The 21,917-nt window shown below is 34.4% G+C and overlaps 1 protein-coding gene across 5 annotated transcripts in view; it reads left to right on the forward strand.

Moving 5' to 3' along the window:
* Positions 1-5,119: 5,119 nt before the first annotated feature.
* LOC26526581 (metal transporter CNNM2) overlaps positions 5,120-21,917 on the forward strand; it is a 60,216-nt gene continuing 43,418 nt past the window's right edge. The window contains exons 1-2 of one of the 5 annotated variants that reach the window (XM_026982839.1): positions 5,120-5,466; positions 19,964-20,297. Coding sequence is in view for 2 of the 5 variants with exons in the window: in XM_015160050.2 (XP_015015536.1) it covers positions 5,610-5,995; positions 19,964-20,297 (720 nt within the window). In the remaining 3 variants the exon portion in view is untranslated. Of the gene's footprint in view, positions 5,996-6,133; positions 6,239-6,388; positions 6,582-19,963; positions 20,298-21,917 lie in introns of those variants that run through there. The other 4 variants (XM_015160050.2, XM_026982841.1, XM_026982838.1 and 1 more) reach the window with 4 other exon arrangements.

A 21,917-nucleotide genomic window follows, 5' to 3' on the forward strand; every position in this document is an offset into this window, starting at 1 on the left:
CCTTGTGGCGTACAAATAAGAACAATTGTAATTATCGGCTGTTCGCCGGAGCAAGCTGTGATTTATTTCGACACAAGACTAAAACTGAAGGGAAGGCAACTAAGTTTACCCTCACAGCAATGCATCGCGCCACCACAAGTCGGCAAGCCGACTCAACACTTCTTGCAGCGTGAAGCAACACTCCCAATAGGAAGTGTCAGCTTTCCGCTGCTAGGCGTTCTTTGCGCGGAGCGCCGAACCCAATTCTGGCGCGTCAGCATTGTTTATACAAAGCTACTTAGTTGCTATGAAGCAATACATTGTTAGTTGTTAAATTACACACATATGCTCATGTATTATAACAAATTTGACAAAATTCACTTGACATGTTTATGGACTTTCAATTTCGATTGCCAACATGTAACTCTAATTTTGCATTGCCTTAACATGATAATTCTTTCAATAAATCATAAAAATAGTATTAGATGAATAAATGTACATAATAATGCCTAATTAATATCATAATTACTTTATACTAGAATAATTCTCGTTAGAGAATTCAGCTAGCGACGTGAAAAAAAATTTGTAGTTAGTGATTCTTAGGTGTTTATGCTCGCGGGTCCTGGCCTCAAGAATTAAATTTCTCAACAAACAGGTTGCATATTGGCATTTATTTTATAAATATAAATTTTTAAATATGAATTATTTTCATAGAATACATATATTTTTTTAAATCTATATATTTGTACTTGTAAATATGGTAACTGTAAAAATTCTTCAGTTAACAAATTTAACATAATAATTTTAAAACTACACATTTCTAATCAGATGATGATGTTATGTTGCTGTAGAGTTCGATTCAATTATATATCAGCCTTTCCTTGAAAAAAAGGAAAAAAGAAGCGAGAATATTCTGTATAATATTCAGAAAGTTTGACCAAAATTTGAATGATTTTTTGTCCTATGATGTACCCATTGAATTAACTTTTCTTGGATATATTGATATGGGATCCAGTTGCAACAAATGCAAATCGCTGCTTTTAAAAGAAAGCGAGCATTTAACAGCTCCATCAGAGCTTTTCATACATGAGAAAAAATACACGATAGAATCGGACATTAGAAAACTAAAGGCACCATCTGGTTTTTTTTTAATATCTTCAAAATACACATTAGAGTTTTAGAAAATATTTTTAAAAATAATAAAAAAACAACTGTGTTGTAGAGCAATAAAAGTACACAAATGAAATTATCGATCTCTCATTACGGTTTCACTCAAATAATGAATGTTATGTGCATTAAATTGATCTTTAAACAAACTTATAAAAGTTTTATTTTTTAAGCATTGCAAGTGAACTGTGATAGCTGATAGAAAAAAAAAATAAACTCAGCAATCTATCTCATAAATGAAAAAATTAGAGATCATTCCTAAATGTTAAAAAATATTTAAATAATTGACGACTGAAAATAAATATAAATACATAAAATATATCGAAAAGCAATTAAATTATAGCCACGGAATCAACTTTTTAAATAAGATTTTATTTGAAAATATGTACATGTCGCAGTTTCGTTGTTATTCGCCATAATGCTAGCGCAGTGAGTTCCGATCGCACTGAAGTACTACGCACAACTGCCTTGTGTCGCACTCTTCTTCTCCGTGCTTACCATCGAACCACACTCGGCGTCAGCGACAACACGCTGGCGCCGCGCTAAAACGGTTCTTCCCAAAACTACAAAACTTGCTTGTAACAATAACTGCGAAAAAAGAGGCTGATGCAATATTTCCATTATGATGAAATACACTACCAGAATACCAATACACTAACACATGCAAAATTATGCTCCGACACGGCCATCCTGACCATTACACGACCTCGTGAAATATTATCATAATGCTTCCTCTTTAATACAACAAAACCATTTTCAAATTACACTTACATTAACAAATTAAATTTCACACCTCAATATCATTCCTAGAGCAATACAAAACTTTTTAACATAATTCATTCATCATTTCATTACAATATCTAATGCGCCACACGCCATGATCAAAACAATTGTTTTGCACTTGTGCTTACATTATTATTATAAATTTCATTAGAAGCCCTTCAGGCCTCCGCAGTGTCACTTGCTAAAGCTTATAATCATTTCATTACTGTCTCTTTCAACAGCTTCATTTCATTACTGTCTCTTTCAACAGCTTCATTTTCCATCTCTTCATCACTGTCTCTTTCAACAGTTTCATTTTCCATTTCTTCATTACTGTCTCTTTCAACAGCTTCATTTTCCATTTCTTCATTACTGTCTCTTTCAACAGCTTCATTTTCCATTTCTTCATTACTGTATCTTTCAACAGCTTCATTTTCCATCTCTTCATTACTGTCTCTTTCAACAGTTTCATTTTCCATTTCTTCATTACTGTCTCTTTCAACAGCTTCATTTTCCATTTCTTCATTACTGTCTCTTTCAACAGCTTCATTACAATCTTACACTCCAATAGCTCCTTCATTTTTTCACGCACCAACTCTCTTTCATTTGGACTAAGCCTATATGGTCTTCTTTGAACAATTTTATTTGGGTCTACCAATTTAATTTTCATTTCCCCTGAGCTAACCCCAGACAAAGGAATTCCGTTAATAAAAGATTTTGAGTATTTTCCCATTAGACTCTTTAACCTCCTCATATCTTCACCAACAAGATCAGAATTCAACTCGCAAAATTGTTTATCATTTGAACAATAATTTACAGTATTTGATCTGATAATTTCAAATTGACCAGGTGATACTATTACATTAAATCCTGAGAACAACACTTCTCGACCAATAATGGTATCATTTCTTAAATGCACATCGTCCAAAACATGAAACAATATCTCAATACAATAGTTGTTAATTTTCACGTTACTAAGTATTTGCAATGTGCTACAAATACTACCATTGCCAATACCTTTCAACAGCACTACATTGTTAATTCTTTTACCAACAAATTTGTTACTTAGCTTTTGTTTAATTAAAGAACATTCCGATCCAGAGTCAAAAGTTATTGGATATATCTCGCACTGATGAACCATCTCGCCCTTGGGTTCAACAACTTCACAAAGTTCCGCCCTTTTTTTCCTGAAGCGTGCCTTTTTCTTTCTTCGGTTTACTGCAATATGTTGAAATATGGCCACGTTCTCCACAGTTAAAACAGGTTACATCCGATTTTTGATGGTGACCAACTGCGCTTCTATCGTTGCTGTCCTTAGCACGAGATGAAAGATTTTGCTGCTGTTTAATTCTGCATTCGATCATCTTGTGGCCTAGTTTTCCACAGAAATGACATCTTATTTCAGACAGAGCCGCTTCTTCTTGCAGAGTTTTCTTCCTTTTGTTGAAGGTAAATGCTTTAAGCTCCGTTTGCAATTCACTTCTGGTCCGTACATATGAAGTAAATGTCAATCGCTGCAATCTGCTATCCACATGTGCCATCTTAGCAAGCGTTACTGAAGCTGCAATTTCCTCCACATTCATATCACGCCATTTCGTAATAAGTGACGTCATCATGCGACTAGCATAATTGGAAAGGCATTCACCGTCAGTTGGACAATCTGCCAGCATTGCCAAAAACATAGCCGCTGGAGTTTCCGCACTGGCAAAACGTTGAACGAAAAGTACTTTCGGCCCAAGTTATGCCAGGATAACAAATTTGAGCAAGCCACTGCGAAGCACTACCTTCCATCGCTGCACTCAAAGCCATCACCAACGCGCTGCCTTTTATGGTGTTTTCTGCGAAAATTATGTCCACTGTAGAGCACCACGCCGTTGCATCGACGCCAGCACCGTCTGCGTTGAATTTGGGTAGCACTACCTAATTTTTATTTGTTGTTTCGGATGTCGTTGTTTGCAGTGTTTTAACAAGTTCAATAAAGTTTCTATTTTGCATTTCCATTAAAATCCGCCATGGTTCACTAGACATATCAGGTAGCGAGCCCGATCCCACTTCTGATGTCGCAGTTTCGTTGTTATTCGCCGTAATGCTAGCGCAGTGAGTTCCGATCGCACTGAAGTACTACGAACAACTGCCTTGTGTCGCACTCTTCTTCTCCGTGCTTACCATCGAACCACACTCGGCGTCAGCGACAACACGCTGGCGCCGCGCTAAAACGGTTCTTCCCAAAACTACAAAACTACAAGCAACCAATAACTGCGAAAAAAGAGGCTGATGCAATATTTCCATTATGATGAAATACACTACCAGAATACCAATACACTAACACATGCAAAATTATGCTCCGACATACATATGTATATTACAACGAATCTATTTATCGATCTTTATGCTCTCTATTTTACGCGAGCGGGGAGAGAGCAATTAGAGCAAAGAAGTTGCTGCATAGTGCAAAAACTATGTACATATGGCCGATACGCACCTTATTATTCTAATGGGTTTGGTAAAGGGGTATACCAGATTCGTTGAAAAGTTGTAACAGGTAGAGGGAAGCGTTTTCGACCGCGATCACGATCAATAGCGGGAGTCGATATTGCCATGTCCGTCTGACCACCAATATGTAGCAAACTAGCACCATGCAGATTCCAGAGACATACATATACGCAGCGCAATTTTGTGGACCTATTTTGTACGCCCACAAACCGACCAAGGCTGCCACGCCCAATCTCTTGAAAATTCTTTAGATACTTATTCATTTTCTTATTTGACTTTCAAATTTCTATCGGTATGCTAAAGATATATTGCAACGATTATCTGATAATCGAGGAACTCGATTATAGCGTTCTCTCTCGTATTCCCTTTTGCTGTTGCGTCACGTTTCGATGTCAGCTGTTCTAGTAGTGCTCTTATTAGTTGGAATTAGTGCTGCAAAAAGCTAAAGCATAATATTTTCCTAAGTTTTAATATTTCCCTTGATATATTTATATGGTTTAATAAAGTTATTTATTTTGTTAAAAGGGTTAATTTATCTATTTAAACATATCAAGGTAACTCGTATTTCCATAACGTATTACCATCACACACTTCAGCAAATTATGCCAATTCTAAACGAAATGCAGTATTCAAATTATTTACTTTTATATTGATTTCAAGTTGAATTCAAAATAATTATTCACGGTTTGTTTGCACAGCTGTTCCTTTTATTTAATAAAAAAAATAGAAAGAAGAAAACCGTGTGAATCTTTCGGAAGTGAAATCTGGAACGGGCCGATAACTAAAAATCTGAACAAAAAATAAGTTAAAAAAAATTTTGTATTCGTTGGTATCAATCGCTATAATGATGGACATTATTAAGGTGCAGTTTCGCTGTTGATATAATTTCAATACAGGCTTGCCTTCTGCATGAAAAGCCTTTAATATACATATGTATGTAAGTGTAATCGATAGTAATATCGATGTACTCATCAGAATATTCAGCGGCATTGGCTATTAAAATACCAGTACATTTAAGAGAAATGGGAAAGGTTAGAGAATAAGATTAGAGAGAGTGGAAAAAAGGTATTTAAGGAACTTGCAAAATACAATTAAAAAAGTGTTCTGCAAATCTTGCTACTTGCATTATTAAAAAATATATTAAAGTACAAGATTTCTCGCATTGAAATAGACAATTTGTCAAGTGATTATAAAAGCGGCAGTGACAGATGCCACTAAAATACTCCCAACAGTGTAGAATTCAAAATAGTAAACAGTGCATACACATGTGTCAATTACAGACTAAATGGGCTGAACTCTTAAAATACACCGGTGGTAATGGTGGTGTCTTTGAAAAGTGGTTAAAAATTATTTATTTTGTTATCCTAGAACTTTACAGCCTAATACTATTGAGCAATACAAAATCAATAGTCCGAGTATACATATTACTCAGTTCGATTAAAATGAAAAGCACATACTTGACATCATTAATTACAATAATTCTTTTTGCTAACGGTATAAATGCAACTTCTATGGATACAAGAAATAAATTCTTGCAGCAGAAAGATAATGACTTCAACTTCTTATCGTCTGCAATATCACAAAATTTAGCAAGGCAAGTTTACATTTAAATAAATGTATTTATTCTATAAATACCTCATATCATAATTATTTCATATTCAATATTCCCCAGTAAGTATATTTATTATTACACTTTTTTTAAGAAAGAGGGCTATTTATTTAATATGTATATGTCTATATATATGTATTTACATTTTACTATCCAGATATATCTGGTTGTAAACTGCTTTCACCTAGGCCTGTGAGGAATGTATACAGTCACTTGACCAATGTTTTGGTAAATCGATTACATAAGTTGTTTAATATTTTTCGGGTTCTTAACTGTCAGTAAAAAATAATGTTTAATAAAAATTTGTAAAAGGCTACGAAGAAACACAAAGACGTACATACATACATACATATGTATTAAATACATACATATTAACTACATATTAAATATCCAGTTATATCTGGCTGTAAACTGCATTTCCCTAGACCTGTGAAACATTCATATAATCACTTTTCCATGTTTTTGTAAATCGATAATATAAGTTGCTAAATATTTTTCACCGCTTTTTTACCGTCAGTAATAAGTAGTTTTCAATAGAAATTTTGAAACCAAAGGCACATGCATGCAACAGGTGCGTATGCACTTGGACCATAGATTGTTATAATAATATAAGTAATAACCAATTCCAAATTTTAAAACAATGTACTGATCAAGAATACGTTTGGCAACAGGCAATATGGTTTAAATATGGTTATAAAGTGTATACTACACATTGTACATAATATTCCCTATATAGTTTTTCTGTATATTCTTAATCAGGATTATTAGCCGAGTCGATCTGGATATGTCTGCCTAAACGTCGGGGCCCCGGGAACCTTAAAAGCTGGAAAGTTATTTAGATTAGGCATGCAGATTCTGGTGATGGATATGATTCGAAAATTTTCTTCACATTGCCACGCTCACCCTTTATTTATATTTATACTACACATATATAGAAGGGTGGTAAACAAAGATTCGTAAAAAAAAAAATAAAGGGGAATTAATTTTAATGAATTTTCTTATTGAGTCGATCAGGCAATGTCCGTCTGGTCGTCCGAGTGTCTGTCTGTCTGCGAGAAATACTGAAAATTTAGACTGAAATTCTGATATTTCTTTGTTTATTTTTTTCCTTGCAAATGTTATTCTGTATGCCTAACGGTTTAAAATTTCTCAGTCGAGGAAATCGTCTTCCTCTTTTATCTCTATAAAATACGAAAAACTATGTTAATTCATATGTACATACATACTTAAGCAATCGAACTGATGTTCAACGTTACCATTTAGACCAAAGTGATGCACACGAAGCCATTCAAAAATATCTGGATTTGGTCGGTCTTAGGCGATTGACGATTTATGATAAGGGCTCTTCTGTTTATACTCACGTTTAAACTTATACCGCTTACTCGGAGAGTAGAAGTGACAGACAGACGTGATAGATAGACTCAGATAGTGATTCTGATAAAGAGTACATATAAATTAATGGATTGGAAACGCTTACTTCTAACTTGCTAACTTTTTAACATATCAGATATACCATTATATAGCTATTTCATATATATAACTTCGAGTACAATTATTTATTGTAAAATATGTACATATGTGTACGCCGATCAAGAAACACGAAAAAAAAACTTTTTGAAAAGTGGCTTGTAGATCGTTTTTAAACTGGAAGATAAGTATTCTCCGCTAATAGCTTCTAAATGTCTGAAGCTAGATTTCTGTATTTCAATATCCTACAAAGTCGTCAGTGTGTACTTTTCGTTGTTAAGGGGAAAACTATATTTTTCGAATCCTTTCTGTTGTCTTGTTTGTTTGTCTGTGTTAACTAACTACATATACAGCTGCGGCTAAAAAAATAGCACGACTGCAGGTGGAAAGTTTATTTCCTAAAAAAAATGATTGAATGTTTATTTTTTTTAAAGTCATATTGCATGAATAATAAGTACCTTATGTTGTCTCTCTGAGCAAGAAATTTTTACTCTCTCAATGTAACGGTTCTTTTTGTTTTTGGGCACTTTCTGCAAAAGCGCCCGAAATGAGGCGGTAACAAAACTAGCACTGACCACGTATTTGCTGAATAAAATTAATAGGAGTGATTGCTTTGGGTTTTTTTTTTGACAAATTTTGAAAAAAGGAGTTGCATTAAAGGTTTTAATTGAATTTTTTCCAAACGAAGACCAAAAATTCTCTAGTCATGGGTCGCGGAAGGCATTGTACCGTCGAATAAAGAAATTTGATTAAAAACATGGTCTCTGAAGGTAAAACCTACGCTAAAATTGATCGAATTTTCGGTTGTTCAAACAAAATGATCCGCAAAGCACTGCTGTTTGTCGAAAAGAACGAAACACGTGGAAGAAAGCCCTCAATGTCCAACGTGGAGATCAAGCGCTTGGTTCGGCAAAGCAAGAAGGAGCCTTTTAAGCCGGCAACGGAACTGAAGAAGGAGCTTCAGATAGCTGAAAGCGAGAAAACAGTATGCAAACGCTTAAGACAAAACAACTTTAATGCGTGGAGTCCCAGAAAAGTCCCGCTTTTGACTGTGAAGCATGTGGCAAAGCGAATGGAATATGCTAAGATACACAAGGATTGGCCTGTGGAGAAGTGGCGCAACATTTTGTGGTCAGATGAGAGCAAAATTGTGTTGTTTGGTGGAAAAGGCTTTCGGTCTTATGTTCGGCGTCCACCACGACCTGAATATAATCCTCGCTTCACCTCTAAGACGGTAAAGAACGGAGGATCAAACATAATGGTATGGGCGTGCTTTTCATACTATGGAGTAGGTCCGATCCATTGGATTCAAAGCATCATGGATCAGCATATTTACACAGATATCCTGGAAAATGTGATGCTGCCATATGCCGAGGATGAAATGCCGTTAGTTTGGACATTTCAATAAGGTAACGACCCAAAACACACGAGCAAGAAAGCTCGAAAGTGGTTTGAGCAGAAATCGATCAGAGTAATGAAATGGTCTGCTCAGTCACCCGACTTGAATCCAATCGAAAACCTTTGGGCGGACGTGAAAAAAAAGGTTTCTGAAGCCAAACTTAATAATATCGAGGAACTTTGGGGTGTGCTCAAGGATGCATGGAGCAAAATTCCTCAAAAACGGTGCCAGGACGATGCGCAGCTGTCATCGCCAACAAAGGTCACGCAACCAAATATTAAGATTCTTTAAACATAGTTCTTAAGATATAATCCATTTGTTGAATTCTTTTCTTATTTTTTTGCTTAGTTTTAGCAAACTACGAAAAAAGTGCTATTTTTGTTATCGCCTAAATTTGAAGGTTTTCTTTTTGTTTTGCCAATTATTTTTAAAATATCCATTAGATCTGTTACTAATTTTGTAATTTCGATTGAAAGTCATTGTACAATTTAAGTTTAGTGAGTAAAATGATGAAAAAGTGTCAGAAAATACAGAAACGCTGGGACAAACACGAAATGTGCTTATGGTGCTATTAATGTCTCCGCAACTGTACATATAAGGGGTTTCCTCTCAACATATAAAAAAGGATAAGGAAATGTGTTTAAAATGATTTTTAGTAAACTTCCCCCAATTATCACTAATAGAAAATATGTTCAAGCTCTAAGTATATTTAACTATAAATTCAAATGCAACGGTACTTAATCTCAAAATGTGATTCCACCATTGCTGTTGCATGCTAGACCTGTGAAAAACAAAACCGTAAAACAGCCAAGTTCCGCGACGAGCAGATACCCATTACTTTTGTTACGAAAACTGGATTAAATTAAGATTCAGCATGAAGAATCCAGAGACGTAGACGCAGAGCTAGTTTGGCAGTATTAACATCAAAACTTATTAATTTATTTGTCAAACATTTCTTATACATATATAACAGAGTATATCCGAAAATATCCTACGTATATATATATATATATGTATACATATATAATTATATGTTGGTAATTTCCATAAGTCAAAAAAATATAAATTTTTATTAACTGAATAATTACACTTTATTTTAGGAGAACACCGACCTTCTTAATTTAAGTCTCAAACTGAACTCTGCTTATTGATCTAGATTGATTAACGTTCAAGCCTCGGGTTCGAGCTTTTCAAATATGGACTTTGGATTTTAGGATTAGAGAGAGAGAGTTATCTGCATTTCTCTTTGATTCAAGTGCATTCGCTCTTGGATACAAGTGCTCTTAGATTCTTAAGATTTTGCTTATTTGAAATTTAAAACATTTGTTTTCGAGTTTGCGAGTCCGAAATTTGAACGTGGGAACGTGACAATTGTTTGCGGCTTAGGAAAAGGATGTTTAGTTTACCAGTGGGTGATTTGTTTCAATAACATCCTATATTCTTATTACGGTCTGATTCGTATTACAGTCTGGTTCTTATCTGGTATTGCTTGGGTACATAATGGGTAGTGTGGGGTGTATTGGTTATACTGTGTATATGCTCAGTAGGCATACGCTTAAGTCTAAGGGACTTGAGGATATATCCCCATATAGTAGCATATGTACCATAGTATAACACTTTGTTACACACACACCACACACACACAGTACATATGTACCACTTGATCACACCCACCCAATCCATTTGCCCAGCAACACACTTAAAATTACAAGCCCCAACACATAAGTCAGATCCCAAGCTCTTGGTGACAATAACAATTTCGGCCGCGTTAACATACACAATTGATTCATAGACATAGACATCCGCCGATGCCGAATTCGTTATTCACAATAAGCAACCAAATAGCTTACGCAGCACAAATCATGGTAATTTTCCATGCGCAACTCTCTTAAAGAGCGCAACCCATATAAACAAAGTCGACCATGGGTTTGCTAAGCGTTCAACTCACACTCCAGATTCAGATCTAATTCATTCGCTATACCATTAAGACGTGAATTGTCTCCGATTCAAAGTTGTATTATTATCTTGAAATAAAAATTATATTTTTTTCAAAACTTGCAACCGCGAATTCGTTATTGGCGCAGTCGGTGGTCCTAAACTTATAGTGACCAACAAAGTACCTTCGTGTGTGATTTAACTTCAACTTTGTGGCTAATCAGTGCTACAAGAAGTAACTATCCGCCAGTCATACAGTGCTTAATAATTAAAACCGCTTCAACTTGGAGCCCACCATAATAGTGTGACCGCTACTAGAAGTGAACAAATTACATAAGTGCTGCAAAGACAAGACCACTAAAGGGTAACTGAAGCCCCAGGTTTTGCCAGTGACAAAGACAGTGTGTAGCCCGCAAAACAAAAAGCGTGAACGCTACGAGGAGTGAAAAATAAAATAAAATCAGCAACAACAAAAACAAGAAAAACAACAATGGCACTACCACAACAACAAGTGCAACTACTCTCCGAGAATCATCTGAACCAGGCTCTTGGTCAGATTCGACAGCTACCAACATTTACCGGTACGACACTGGAACTGAGCTCGTTCATAAGAAGAATAGAGTTCATACTTCAACTATATCCATCAACTGACGTCCGTCAGTTACACGTCCTCTTCAGTGCAATTGAAATGCAAATTGGAGGCGACGCCCAACGAGTATCCCAGCTCAGTGCAGCTTTGAAGAGCTTTTGAGACGACTATATATAACACACAATTCAATGGATCAGTTCGTAAGTTCATAGAAGAGCTTGAAGCAAAATGCTTTGTAATAACAAATAAGCTAGCTTTAGAAAATAATGATCTACATAATCATATATATACAAACGTGATGAAAAAATGTAATTATTAAAAAACTCCCAGATAGGTTTTCATCAGATCCAAATGGATAAAAGCTCGATTAAAAAAACAGCTTTTTCAACAAAAAATGGACATTACGAGTACACTCGAGTGCCATTTGGACTGAAGCACGCACCTGCAACATTTTAACGTTGTATTAACAACCTATTAGAAGACCTAATTTACAAAGATTGTTTAGTTTACATGGACGATATAATAGTTTTTTCCACTTCATTGGAAGAACACTTGTTATCTCCATGTAAAGTATTTGCTAAATTACAAGAAGCTAATCTAAAGTTACAACTTGACAAATGTGAATTTATGAAAAGAGAAACAGAGTTCTTAGGTCACATTGTAACTACTGAAGGAATAAAGTCCAACCAAGGCATAAAATACCCATTACCTAAAACTAATAAAGAAATAAAATAATTTTTAGGACTTTGCGGTTTCTACCGTAAATTTATCCCTAACTTTGCAAAAATTGCTACACCCATAACACAAAAACTAAAAAAAGGTTCCGTTATAAATTCTAAAGATATCGATTATATATCAGCCTTCGAAAAATTAAAATTTGTAATTATGTCCGAACCAATATTAATTTACCCAAATTTCGAAAAAACATTCTCATTAACCACAGATGCTAGCAATGTAGCTCTAGGTGCTGTATTATCACAGGATCATAAACCCGTTTGTTACGCTAGCCGTACTCTCAATGAACATGATTTGAATTGATTGAACATGATATTCAGCAATAGAAAAAGATCTTTTAGCTATTGTCTGGGCCACTAAATACTTCAGGTCCTATCTTTTTGGTCGTAAATTTCAGATCCTTAGTGAGCATCAACCTTTAGTTTGGCTCGATAATATCAAGGAACCAAACATGAAACTCCAAAGATCAGACTAAATGAGTTTGAACGGTGAATCTCCCACTTCAGCTGCTACCGTACATAGTAGCCATGAAGATAACCAAAATTACATTTCCTTTACGGAAAGACCAATAAACTACTATAATAGACAAATAGAATTTGTCAAAGACGACAATAACAATACAGAAATAAGAAAATATTTTCATAAAACTAAACTAAAAATCCATTATAAAGAAATGACAAGCGCGTATGCAAAAGAATTAATAAAATAATACTTGTGTACAAAAAATAGCGTAATTTATTTTTATAATGAAATAGATTTCCTTATATTTCAAAACGTTTTCATAGAAATTGTCAGTCCGAACAACATAACTAAAGTTATGAGAGCAACCAGTAAACTAATAGATATTGAAATATATTCAGAATTTAAAGAAGTAATAATAAAAACCCACAGAGAACTCTTACATCCAGGTATAGAAAAGCAAACCAACATTTTTAAAGAAAAATATTACTATCCAGACTATTAAAAGTTAATACAGAATATTATCAACGAATGTAAAGTATGTAACATGTGCAAAACAGAACATAGAAACACTAAATTAACTTACGAGTTTACGCCAGAAATTTTCAAATTTAGAAAAAATTATGTTATCGATTTTTATTTAATCGATAATAAAACATTCCTGTCATGTATTGACGTTTATTCCAAATATGCCGCCTTTATTGAAGTCAGCTCTAGGGATTTTAATGAAATGGGAAAACCGTCCGAAGTAAAAGCCGATAAAGATTCAGCATTTATGTGTGCTGCATTACATTTATGGCTAAGGTCAGAAAATATTCACATTAACGTCACAAGTAAAAATGGAATTTCTGACATTGAGAGATTTCATAAAACTGTCAACGAAAAGTTAAGAATTATAAGCACAGAGTCCGACCCAGAGAATGAAATAACAAAATTTGAAACCCTACTCTATGTTTATAACCATAAAATTAAACATAATACAACAGGTAAAACACCAGCAGATATTTTTATCTATGCAGGAACACCTGCACATGACACCCAACAAGAGAAAATTAATAAATTAAACGAAAATAGACATAGTTATGAAGTAGACACCAGATATAGACAAGCACCATTAGTAAAATCTAAGACAACAAATCACAGCCTACGTATTTCAAATACGTATTGTTCTGGGAAACTGAGATTATTTTGACAAAATAAACGCTAAACGTTTTGTCAGTAAAACTTTAAAATGGCTTGATATGATAGTAATAATAATTTTTTATTTTTTGTGTGTAAATAATATAATATAAACTTAAAAATTAACAAACGAATAGTTCTTCTTTGAAACTTAAAAAGATATAAACAATTTAATGAAATATGATAATTTTTGTATTGGCTAAGTAACAAAAAAATAAGTTTAAATGGAGCTGGAGCTTGGGAGTATTGCAAAAATTAATGAAATACATATCCTCATTTGGCATTAATAACGTTTTGGTGTCGGTCCACCATATTGTGAAGGATCTCTGAAGTTATCTCTTTCCAGAGGGAAGTGATCTCAGAAATCATCTCCTCTCGAGTTTTGTGTAACGAAATTGTTCTTTTGCGTTTTAAAATGTTTTCAATAATATAAAATCTGAACTTTGAGGTGGCCAGTTCAAGACGGTGATGCCAACATCCCTTAGAAACTTGGTTATTATTCGAGCTTTGTGGCATGGAGTATTATCTTGCTGCAGGATATTTGACTCCCCGATCTCCAGAAGGAAATGCATTTTCGTTAAGGGTCATCAAATATTGCCCTTGGTTCATTGAGCCGGAGATAGGGACCAAGTCACCCAACCCATTGTAGGCACATCTCCACATAATGACCATGGCTCACTTTCTGACAAACGGCCGTCTTTTTTGCCTTTGCTGAGTTGGAAATCTTAAAACAATTTTTTTTTGTTTTGAGGAGTTATACTCGAAAGAGCTTTCATCTGTCCATAAAACACTGCTTCAGAACGACTTTGGCTTGTCTATATGTTCCTTTGCAAATTTCAACCATTTAAGCTTGTTAATTTTTGAAATATACGGCCGGAGTGTGCGCTCACTGATTGACTTACGATCACTTTTCGGAAGGCTGGCGGTAAGATTCCACTGCGTTGCAACGGCTTGGGGTTTCGCAAGAGGATTTTATTTAAATTCTCGTATAAGGATTTTGTCTTTAGCGAATTTTGTTTTGCGCTTAGGACCAGTTTTAAGTTTTTTTAATCATTTTTTTTTTAACTTTTTGATTTGATAATAGACATTAAACTCTTTCGTAATGTTTTTTACTTTTAAACCAGCGTTAAACTGTACTACTATTGACGATCTAATAAAAACAAACTTAATTCGGCCTTTTTACCCATGGCCATCAATTATTTTTTTGGTTTTAATAACGTTTAATATCCATAAAAGTGAAATTTAAACAATTGTTGATTTAAAAGTGCTCGCTCAAAAGCAGGATACCATTTACTAAATAAGCTTGTCTTCTAAGTAGAAAGAGAATGCAATGGGTAAGCCGTATAAAAATTGGCTTTCTGTGTGCTAAACATTTGTTCTTTACTTTGCTAATCGTCTTCGCAACGTTCGCGTCAAGCGCGAGCGAGTTTCAAAAGAAGCAGACAATTTACTCAAAATACTTATGCTGACTAGTGTAGATTCTTGTGACGCCCAAAAATGTCACGCTTACAACATGGCAATAAATGTAACGCCCACACCTTTGAAAATTTTTTTTTTAACTTACGTTTTGAACGTAGTATCGGATTAGGATCGTACAAACAGATGCAATATTCAATATGTTATTCTCATTTTCACTCGCGAATTTTGTTAATTGCCAGTTTTTAAGGAAATGGTAAGTATTTCGAATTTAATTCATTAATTATTCTAGGTAATTGATAAATTTTATAAACTACAACAAATACAACTAAGATAAATTGTTATAATACATTTTTTCTATGTTATTCTAATAATTTGTACTTTGAAGGTGACTTGTGGTCCCATATTTCAACTCAACTGAAAAGAAGCTGGCCCCAAACTCCGTAGAATAAGAAGACGTCCAGCATTCCGGAATTTTTAAATCAAATTAAAAATAAAAATTTGTAGTACAAAAATTTTATGAATTTGTAGTCCGATATGTGGATGATATTTTAGTGAACGTTTGATGAAAATGGTTCCTGAAAAGCCAGAAAATGTGTAATACAAAAAATATGGAAATTTCTCTCTTCGAAAAATTAGTGGGTATTTTATGACTAAAGAGTGATGAATTTACCGATGATGTGCCAGTTAAAATGTACAAAAATAGTGGTGATCTTGCGCAGTTTTAGTATGATTTTTGTGATAGTTTGTCTTACTGATGAATCGCCAGGACATGCCAATGCTAAAATCATCTCTAGTTTTCATACAAAGTAAGCGCTGATTAAACGCTCTGCAGAGTAATCACAAAACATAAGTTTAGCGAGCGAGACAGTGAATTTTAAATATACGACTAGGTAATTGCGACAACGATATGTAAAGCAAATCTTCTAGAAGAACAAATTGATTTCATTCGGACAGCTTGTTGCTGGATAGTAATAGTAATAGTAATAGTAATTAAAAACTATTAAAAATAATCACGAAATTTAGATTTCATCGGAATGCACGAGCAAGTAATATAAAGCAACAATCGGAAACTAGCATAGGGAACGTATGGTATGGTGAGCCCGTTGGAAACTTGTGGACTAAAATAACTCGATATTACCTTAATGTTATGCAGTTTCTTAAGATTTTAAGGCATACCATGGTCAAGCCAAAGACACTAGAATAATAAGATGCGTAACGGCTATACATACGGCGGCAGTAATTGCTCTCTTCCCGCTCGCATAAAATTGAGAGCATAAATATCTAAAAATAGATTTCACTTGCTTGTGTGAATTAAACAAAAAAGTGTGCGTAGTTGTGCTAGAAGACGATTTTCGGTCCGAAATCAATTTTGATCTAAGAAACGAATTTGATTAATGTTTTATTCAATTTCGTTGTAATATGAGCTAAATATTATTTAAAAATTTATGCCGTGACTATTATTTTTTTTTAAGAAGTTTTTTTAATATTCTTTAGATAAATTAGCTACCGTTTACATATAAATGTTTATATTATTAATTACCTGTAATATATGTATTATTTGGTACCCACCACGGGGAGGACATTACAATTGTAATGGGGTCGTATATTTATATGACCTTCGAGTATACTTGAAATAATAAATGTTAAACATTAAAATATTTCCATGTTCCCCAACTAAGTTTGTTTTCTAACTATTGCTTTTTGATATAATTTGCTTCTTTTTTTTAAAATTAATTTTATTAAATTTTTGTGCTATATATTTATATATTATGTATATATTTATTTTTAGTCGTCACTAATTTTTCATTTATGAATGATAGAAATAGAGTCATGCTAGCTTTTTTTGTTTATCAGCTGTCACAGTCCACTTGCAATGCTTAAAAGTAAAACTTTTATAAGTTTGTTTAAAATATCAATTTTATGCACATAACAGTCATTTGAGTGAAACCATAATGAGAAATCGCTACTTTCATTTGTGTACTTAAGGCATTGCTCTACATTAAATTGTTTTATACACCGTTGTTTTTTATTATTTATTAAATTTTTTTTCTTATTTTTTTAAATAATTCGATATTATTACATTACATTACATTATTACAATACATGTATTCACCTATTACTATTTCTATGATGTAATTTAATAATTATCATGTTAAGGCAATGCAAAATTAGAGTTTTTACTTTTTACTTACGAGTACTTTGTACTCGATTGCCAGAGTACAAATATTATAGATTGAAAGTCCATAAACTTCTGAAGTGAAGGGCATATCTTGTCAAATTTACAATATATGAGCACACGTGTGCACACATACAGTGCTCGGCTGTCGCTGTATGCGTAAAAGAGAGCTGCTGGCTCTAGAGCGCTCTCTCTCTCTGGCTCTTAAACAAAAATTCGAGAGAGCCTGGAGCCAGCTCTAGAGCCAGCCCGAAAAAATTGTGTGCAAAAAAATCGTATGGCGTTACGCATCTTATTATTCCAGTGTCTTTGGTCAAGCTAAGCTATAAATGTAAACGCAAAGTGACGCCCTAACCTATCTCGCAAACACTCGATCTTTTACGCTAGTTATCTAGGTAGCAGTTATCCAATATAAGGGGAGAGTGTAGCGTTGTCTCTTTTTTAAATACTATGGTAGTTAAGTTTAGAAAGCGTGTTTTGTTTATTTATACACATTTAATATGTTGGAAAATATCTCCCTTCCGCTTTTTTGCTCTTTATTCAATGCCTTATAAAAAGTGTTACAGTGATCGGATTTAGTTCAAATATGCGCCGTTTTGTTCGATAATCTGTTTCCATCTAGATGGCAACTTCATAATACCTCCCTCGTAGAAGCCCCCCTCCTTATTTGCGAAGAACTCGGACAGCCACTTTTCACAAGCCTCTTTTGAGTTCAACTTTACACCACCAAGGGCATTCGCCATGGACAGGAACAGGTGGTAATCACTTGGCGCTATGTCCGGGCTATATGGTGGATGCGATAAAACCTCCCATCCGATCTCCCTTAGCTTCTGACGAGTCATCAACGAAGTGTGTGGTCTGGCGTTGTCCTGGTGGAACACTACACCCTTCCTGTTGGCCAATTCTGGACGCTTCTGGTCGATCGCCTGCTTCAAGCGGTCCAGTTGTTCGCAGTAGATGGTAGAATTAAGCGTCTGGCCATATGGGAGCAGCTCATAGTGGATGATTCCCTTCCAATCCCACCAAACACACAGAAAACCTTCCTGGCCGTCAATCCCGGCTTGGCCACTGTTTGGGACGATTCACCGGCCTTCGACCACAACCGTTTTCGCTTGATATTGTCGTATGTGATCCATTTTTCGTCGCCAGTCACCATCCGCTTCAAGAATGGGTCGAGTTCGTTCCGTTTCAGCAGCATATCGCAGGCGTTGATTCGGTCCAGAAGGTTTTTTTGCGTCAAATCATGCGGCACCCAAACATCAAGCTTTTTTTTGTATCCAGCCTTCTGCAGATGGTTTAAAATGGTTTGATGACTAACTCCCATCTCCTGGGCGATGTCACGAGATGCCACATGCCGGTCTAACTCGATGTATTCCATGATTTGATCGGTATTTGTCGTCACAGGTCTTCCGCCGGCTGGCTTATCCATGGTGTCGTTTTCACCGGCTCTGAATCGTCGAAACCATTCCTCCGCGGTTCGAAGTGATAGAGTACCATCCCCCAAAACACCATTAACCACACGGAACGTTTCTCTGGCGGATTTGCCTTTAACGAAGGAAAACTTTAAAATAGCGCGAATTTCGGCGTTAGTGAACTCCATGTTTACACGTCTATAACTGTTGAACGCAATATCCTAACTAATCATGCATAGCGTCGTTTTCTAGGTTATGTCAAGACCTTTCAAATTATGTATAGTATTGTCAGATACGATCTGTAGCGCTTTGTACATAGCCGCGAAATTCAACAGACAAAAAGGCGGAAGGGAGATATTTGCCAAACTAATATTAAGCCACACAGCACAGGTTTTTAAGCTTAAGAAGCTGTGTGCGAAGAAAACCAAAAAAAATAAGGGTTTTATGCTAGAGAAAACTTATGACATTATATTTGGTAGCAGAAACTATTATAACAAAGAAGTAATAAAAAATAACTTATAATAAACGGTTGTAAATATAAATAATAAAGAATATTTCTTAAAGATAGAAAAATATGAGAAAACGGTATCACATGTTGTCCGTTACGGCTCAAGCAATTCAGAGAGGGATTAAGATATGCCAGACGCTAACCAACTGCTAATGCAACAATTTTGTACAGAGATGTCATTTGGGTCGTCTTACATTTACTGTTCACGTGTGCAGAGCAGAAATAATTGACAACAAGTGCTAAAAACTTAATAATATATTAACAGTACAAGCTTCTAACCAAAACTCTTTAAATAAATAATAAGCACAACAGATGTGAAAATCCAGATACCGAATACAAACCATACAATTTTTGAAAAAGATACAATGTATATTCGGTACTCCTGATCATTATAATTTATTAAAACTAGAATATATCGACCAATAATCAAATCAATAACAGTACAAATCTGGCAATGTAAACGAAAACTTAATTGGTTTCAATAACACCCCGTTTGTATTTTAAACTTTCAGTTTTAATATATTTAAAATCAAAATCACTCTCAAAAATAAATCTAGTTTAAATGGCTTAATCTTGTTTCTGATTTTTTATTACGTTATTTGTTTGACATTATTTAGTTTTAACAATACTAGTAAGCATATATTAACAACTTAAAATATAAATTAAATTTTTCAGTTCACGGACACAGCGAACCATTACAAATTCTTTTCGGATAGTTGGAATTCGTTTGGAAGACGAAACAGTAGAAACTGAAAACGGAATACCAACTGTGTTAGTAGACAAGGAAGAACATTTTCGAGTGTTTGGTAGCGGATTAGAAGAAAATACAGCTATAACGTTTACAAATGAAAAAAACGATTATGGCGGTCCCTGTCTAAAGCCAGCTACTGATCTGTTCACACCGATAGAAGTATCCAGCGATGGATTTTCAGCACTGTACTCAGTAAAGTTTCCATCATTTATAAATGAATTTTTTATTTGTGCCAAAACAGCTGAGAAAACAACAAATGTAAGTTTTTAAGTTTATTTTTCTATAAGGTGGTGTGGAACTCTGATTGCGTTATGTTTAATAAAAAAAGAAAGTTAGCTTATACATATACCCTTGCAGTATAAGGAAATATACATATATACCCTTGCAGAGTAAATGGAAATACTAGATTCGTTGAAAATTATGTAACAGGCAGAAAAAACCGTGTCCTATTACATAAAGTATATATATTCTTGATCAGGATCAATGTCCAAGTCGATCTGGCCATGTTCGTCTGTCCGTATGAACGCCTCGATCTCAGGAACTACAAAAGCTAGAATATTGAGATTAAGCTTCCAGAGACATAGACGCAACGCAAATTTATTTCCAAATGTTGCTGCGCGTGCTCTAACGCCCACAAACCGACAAAAACTGCCACGTCCACACTTTTAAAAAATGTTGTGGGGTATATAATTTTTGTTTTATTATAAATTCTTATAGATTTGCTTAAAAACTTGAACTGCCAGGCCAACAATAATGTTATCTTTAGAAACATATATATATACTATTTTATATTATATATATAATATATATATTATATATATATATATATATATATATATAATGTTATCTTTAGAAACATATATTATATATATATATACTATTTAATATTATATATATATATACAATATATACTATTTTATATTATATATATATATATATATTATATAAAAGTATTTATATATATATATATAAGGTGGTGGACACTAATTTAGCACACTATGCATGGTCGATTTTCTTTTCTTATTTTTTTTAGTTGTTAAAATGATTAGATCAGTAATATTTTATTGTGCGGGTAGGCTACTAAGTTTTATCCAGACACCCCCAAAATTGACTGGACAGTTATTGAAAGCAAGTGAATTTTTTCGATCTTTAATTAATTAATTGTGCTTTATTATATTCGGTAAATATAAAAAACTTCGGTTTAAAATCCCTTCATATTTTTAAGGGCGATTAGAAATGAAATTGCATTAACCCAAGGAGTAAATGTGTCTTCCAGGACGATAAGGAGACGTCCTAATGAAAAAAAAATCGACGTGGATGTATAGCACAACAAAAATATATATAGCACAAAAAAAAAAATATAAAGGCAAATATAAAGCCTCTGATTTTTTTAATTTTTTGCTTTGGAGCGATGAATTCAAGTATTGTCAATTTGGATCCGACGAAAAAAATATGTTTGGCGTCCTCCGAGCATGCAACACCATCCACGATACACCATAAAGACGGTCAAGCATGGTGGAGGAAATTTAATGGTGTGGGCAGCATTTTCTAGGCATGGTGTGGGTGCAGTACACAAGATGAATAAACGGATGGACCAACAAGTCTATAAAAAAATAATCTCTGATGCGGCTGATAATCTACCGTTACTCTGGCGTTTTATGCACGATAACGATCCTAAGCACACTTCACGACTAGTGAAGAGCTGCCTTCAGGATAGCAATATTGACGTTATGAAGGGGCCAGTTCAGTCCCTCAATCTCAATCCTATTGAGAATTTTCGGGTGGATGTTCAGAAGCAGATTGGACTTGTAACACCCAGCAATTTAAATGAACTAAAGGGCACAAAAAAAAAATGCTTGGTCTGAAATACCGAAGGGA

This window comes from Drosophila erecta, unplaced genomic scaffold, assembly GCF_003286155.1.
Source record: "Drosophila erecta strain 14021-0224.00,06,07 unplaced genomic scaffold, DereRS2 tig00000219-arrow-pilon, whole genome shotgun sequence".
Taxonomy (NCBI): domain Eukaryota; kingdom Metazoa; phylum Arthropoda; class Insecta; order Diptera; family Drosophilidae; genus Drosophila; species Drosophila erecta.